Below are 5,063 nucleotides of genomic sequence, written 5' to 3'. Positions count from 1 at the left end.
CAATCTCTTCTCCTCCATTCTCCTCTCAAGATTTTGGGCACGCATGCACACTCACCCTGTGTGAGTTTTAGGGTCCAGGACTCAAACTGTGGTCAACTATGTGGGAGTCCTGCAACATAACCATTACACCATCTGCTGGTCCCCGATATTCACCTATTTTCTCTCCATTTTAAATTACTTTTCCAAATCGAAAGATATTTTCAGTGTGAATAAATTTTTTTTGGAGAAGTTTTCGTTATAGGGCATGCGTGCTCACCAGAAAGACAGAGAGAGACAGAGAGACAGAAAGCGAGAAATAATCCCCAAGGGGGTATGGGCATGTCACAGTCCCTTCTGCTCCATTCTCCTCTCGGGATCTTGGGCACGCACACACATGCACCCAGCATGAGTTTAAGCCACTGGGTCCGGGACTCGAACCACTATCGACTACATGGGAGTCCAGCGACATAGCCATTGCACCAACCGCTGGTATCCAGTGTGAATAATTTTTAAAAAATAGTTTATAAACTAATTTCTTTTTTGTTTTGGAGAGTTTTTTTTTTTTTTCTCTCTCTCTCTCTATAGGGCACATGTGTTCGCCAGAAAGACAGAGAGATAGAAAGTGAGAAATCACCCCCGAGGGGAGATGGCCACCAGCAATCCCTTCTCCTCCATTCTCCTCTTGGGATCTTGGGCATGCACGCACACACGCACACGCACCTGGTGTGAATTTAAGCCACGGGGTCTGGGACTTGAACCGCGGTTGACTACATGGGAGTTAAGCAACATAGCCATTATGCTAACTGCTGGTCCCAAAATTAATTTCCATTTTTAAGGTGAAAAATGAACACATACGATAAAAAATATCAATGACTGACTAGAAGTCCAATGGACTGCCACAGCTAGGATTCAAAGAGTGATTCAGTTCCATCTTTCTTGGGTGCCAGGAGCATGGGCTTCATTGTTAGGGATGGCGGAAGTCTCATGAGAGTATTTTCTGCCTCTTGTTCCTCAGCATTGGCAGAGAGGTTTCCTAGAGCAGCAGTGTCTGCAAATGACACCCTTGGCCCTTTTATCTGTGATCTCTACCGGCATGCTTAGACGTTCTAAACATCCCTCCAAGAAATGCTTGCCAAGAAGTACTCACTCCTTTTATGAGCTCTCTAGATCAGCAATATCCAATACTTAGTGAGCTGCAAATACAAACCACACATGTAATTAAAATTTTTCTAGTAGCCACATGCATAAAAGTAAAAAGAAGCAAGTGAAATTCATTTTAATGATATGGTTTAGTCAGCTCAGTCTATTCACTGTATTAAATTTTAACGTGTCATCAATATAAAAGTCATTCTCGCTTTTGTACTAAGTCTTTGAAATCTGGCATGCATTTCACATTTACAGAGATCTTTTTAGGTAGTGTCATTTCGAGTACTCTGTAGCACACGTGGCTGGTGGCCACCACGTGGGAGAGCATAGTTCAGGATGCTTGGGGGTAGGCGGTGAGGCTGTTTTGATTCTGTAGGAAAGTCACTAATTGTTGTTAAACAAAAGTGATCTCTTCTTAATACCAAAACATATTTTAAAATTACATTTTATTTTAGGTGCAAATACAGGCCTTTATGAACAGTACTTTTGGAAAAATCTTATCTTCTCAGCAGGCTCTTCAGCTGCTTCAAAGGTATTTATGTTTCAAGCAGTATAGTGGGATAACTTTGTAGTATGTGAAAATATCATTTCCAATTAGATCTTCCTGGAAATTTCTCCTAGGTTAACTTTAAAACTTAAAAAACATTAACCTTTCAATGACCATTAAATAGGTTGATTAAAAAATGTGAACTATAGAATGATATTTTTTCACTGTATTCTTTTGAGGTAGAAAGAAAAAGAAATTATTTCACATTTTTTTCTTTCCCTCCAGCCAGGTAATATGCTTGAGGTTAATATCCTAGGTGTTATTGGAAAGGGGACAAATTCTATTCTCTGTCCTGGAAAGATTTCTAAAAGCGAGATTATCTAAGGGTAGTAGATCCTCAGACTTTCCATTTTCCTTCCTGAGGGCTCCTGCCGCTAATGCTGCTGCCTCGTCTTCTTTTTATTTATTACTGTATATATTCATGGTGTTGATTGTGCCGTCTTGACACACACAATGATATGGTTGCCACCTTAAAGCCAATTAAGACGTCTATCATCTCGTGTAGTTACCCAATTTCATTTTGTGGGAAGAGCACCTAAAAGGTACTCTCCTTCAGCTTCCTTTCCCTCCATTCCTAACAGCAACTCTCCCCCAAGGACAAGAAATAACCTACAGGGACGTGAGGAACTAGAGGCCTTTCTCTTCCAGCTCAGGGTGGGTTCAGGACTCATGTCAGTGACCTTTTGGGAACTCTTGTCTGAGAGCCAGAGGATTTGGATTTGGGTCTGGCTTTGCCATAGTTCCACATCTCTCTAATGGACCATAATTTGTGAGACCATTGTAAAAAAAAGTCAAAACAGATGTAAAATAATTCTGATGCGAGACTATACCACACAGAGAGCAGGGGCCATCTCCTTGACGACCTCTCTCTGTCCCCGTCTATTTTTTACCTGTAGGGTGCTGGTGTCAGTTTGTTTCATCTTCACAATGCTATGGTTTTTGTACTCCCGCTATGTCATTTTTCCTCTAAGTGATACTTGGCTGCCAGAATCGTCATTAATGACTGTGGCTCTTTGAAATTCTGTGAGCATGAACTGGCAGAAGTATATTCAAACGTGCCCCCCTCTGTCTTTGCTAAGCCAACTCCCCACTCATCTTTTTTTTTTTTTAATAATTATTTTATTTAAGTTTATTTATTTATTTTAATTCTACCAGAGAGGGAGAGAGTGAGAACGAGAAGGGGGAGGAGAGTGAGAAAGAAAGTTGCCAGGTCTGGGAATTGAACCACAGTCAGCTATGTGGGAGTCCAGTGCCCTTAACTACCACGCCACCTGCCAGCCCCCTACTCATCTTTTTAATCTCAGTTTAAATATCATTTTCTCAGGAAAATCTTTCTTGACTCTGCAGATTCGTCTAGGTTCCCCTTTCATATGCATTTTTGGCACTCTAGTCATTTAAGTCATTATTCTTGTAACTCTTGGCTGATAGCTGCCTTTTCCATAAGATAACTACAGGCTCCAGCAGGGCTGGGACCCCAACTGTTTTGTTCCTCACTGTATCCTAGGACATGCATGAGGCCTGGTATGAATATTCATCAAATGAGTGAATGGATATTTAGTACTTCAGCAATTCTTAAGTACATTTCCCATTTACTTTTTAATTTTTTGGCTTCAATTGCTTTTAGATTTCAGAAGCTGAACATTCCCTGCCTTCAATTAGAAATCAACCATACAGTTGAGCGGATTCTCCAGTATTATGTGGCTGAACTTGAAGCTACTAAGAAGGCAAGTCTGTGTATAAATAGAACAGCACATTCGTACCAAAGGAAAAATGTTCCAAGTGTGCTAACCGTCATGATCTGTGCCAAGTCTTTCAGAGGGATCTTCACTGGTGGGGGCCTCCAGTACCCCTCTGTATGTGGGGCAGTGCTGGCAAGGGCTATGGCTGTCCAGTCAGGTGCACCTCTCTTTGCTCTTAAGAACTGTCTTTTCGGGACCAGCAGTTAGCGCAATGGCTATGTCACTGGACTCCCATGTAGTCGACTGCGGTTCCAGTCCCAGACCTGGCAGCTTAGACTCACCCCGGGTGTGTGTTCGTGCGTGCCCACGATCCTGAGAGGAGAATGGAGGAGAAAGGATTGCGGCGTGGCCATCCCCCCGGGGGGTGATATCTCGCTTCCTGCCTATGTCTCTCTCTGTCTTTCTGGCGCGCCCTATAGCAAAAAAAACCTCTCCAAAAAAAGAAGAAAAAAGAACTGCAGCATTTAGGCAAAGCCCTTTTAAGTTTGTATTTTTCTGTACTGAAATATGGCCTTTGGTAGTTGTGATGACAGATACAGTGGTAATATGTGTTCATTCTTTTTTTTTTTTTTTGGAGACATTTTTTGCTATAGGGTGCGTGTGCTCACCAGAAAGACAGAGAGAGATAGAGAGACAGAAAGTGAGAAATCACCCTGCAAGGGGGGATGGCCACGCTGCAATCCCTTCTCTGTTCTCCTCTCAGGATCTTGGGCACACACGCACATGTGCCCGGTGTGAGTTTAAGCCACCGGGTCCGGGACACGAACCGCAGTCAACTACATAGGAGTCCAGCAACATAGCCATTATGCTAACTGCTGATCTCAATATGTGTTAATTCTTTTGAATACCTCCTTAAAGTTTAGGATAAGGGCAGGAAAACAAAATACATGTAATAGGAAAAAGAGGTAAAGAGAGAATTAAGTGTCATGTTTTTAAAATCTGATCTTATTTGTTTTTCTTATAAAAATCTTTTTTTTAACTGGATTCAGACTTAGAAGCTCTCAGAGAGGACAGCCTGCGTTCTCTTGGCAATCTGTCCTTGGCGTTTTCCTTTAGCCTCCTTCATTCTCTTGGCCAAAAGTTTAGCATATTCTGCTGTCTCTTCCTTATTTTTCTTAGTACGTTGTTTCTTTTTTTTTTTGGAGAGGTTTTTGCTATGGGGTGTGTACTCGCCACAAAGACAGAGATAGAGAGACAGAAAGCGAGAAATCACCCCCCAGGGGGATGGCCACACTGCAATCCCTTCTCCTCCATTCTCCTCTCGGGATCTTGGGCACGCACGCACATGTGCCCAGCATGACTTTAAGCCTCCAGGTCTGGGACTCAAACCACGGTCGACTACATGGGGGTCCAGCGACATAGCCATTATGCCAGCTGGTGGTCCCTTAGTACGTTGTTTCTTTTTTTTTTTTTTTTATTAATTCACTTTACACCATCACAACACACAAATGAATTTTCCATCCAAAATACACTGTGCACTGGCTCAATCAAGCACATCCACATACATGTTCTCAGCAAATAATTTTCCAATTCTTACGTCCTGCATACCTTGCCCTTTGTCTTGCCATCCCTGATTCCCCATCCCCCACCCTCTGCTATGTCCCATCTTCCTCCCCCATTGTCCCTGGCATCCATGGTTGCCCTCCATGCCT

The 5,063-nt window shown here is 42.6% G+C and overlaps 1 protein-coding gene across 1 annotated transcript in view; it reads left to right on the top strand.

Annotated features, from left to right (window-relative positions):
* DNAH8 (dynein axonemal heavy chain 8) overlaps nt 1-5,063 on the top strand; it is a 413,702-nt gene that overhangs the window by 71,594 nt on the left and 337,045 nt on the right. Inside the window, exons 13-14 of the mRNA XM_027771927.1 lie at nt 1,581-1,657; nt 3,297-3,396. Coding sequence (XP_027627728.1) covers nt 1,581-1,657; nt 3,297-3,396 — 177 coding nt within the window. The remainder of the gene's footprint in view (nt 1-1,580; nt 1,658-3,296; nt 3,397-5,063) is intronic.

This window comes from Tupaia chinensis, unplaced genomic scaffold (assembly GCF_000334495.1).
Source record: "Tupaia chinensis unplaced genomic scaffold, TupChi_1.0 Scaffold000238_1, whole genome shotgun sequence".
NCBI classification, from domain to species: Eukaryota; Metazoa; Chordata; class Mammalia; order Scandentia; family Tupaiidae; genus Tupaia; species Tupaia belangeri.
This window is presented reverse-complemented; position numbering and strand designations above follow the sequence as displayed.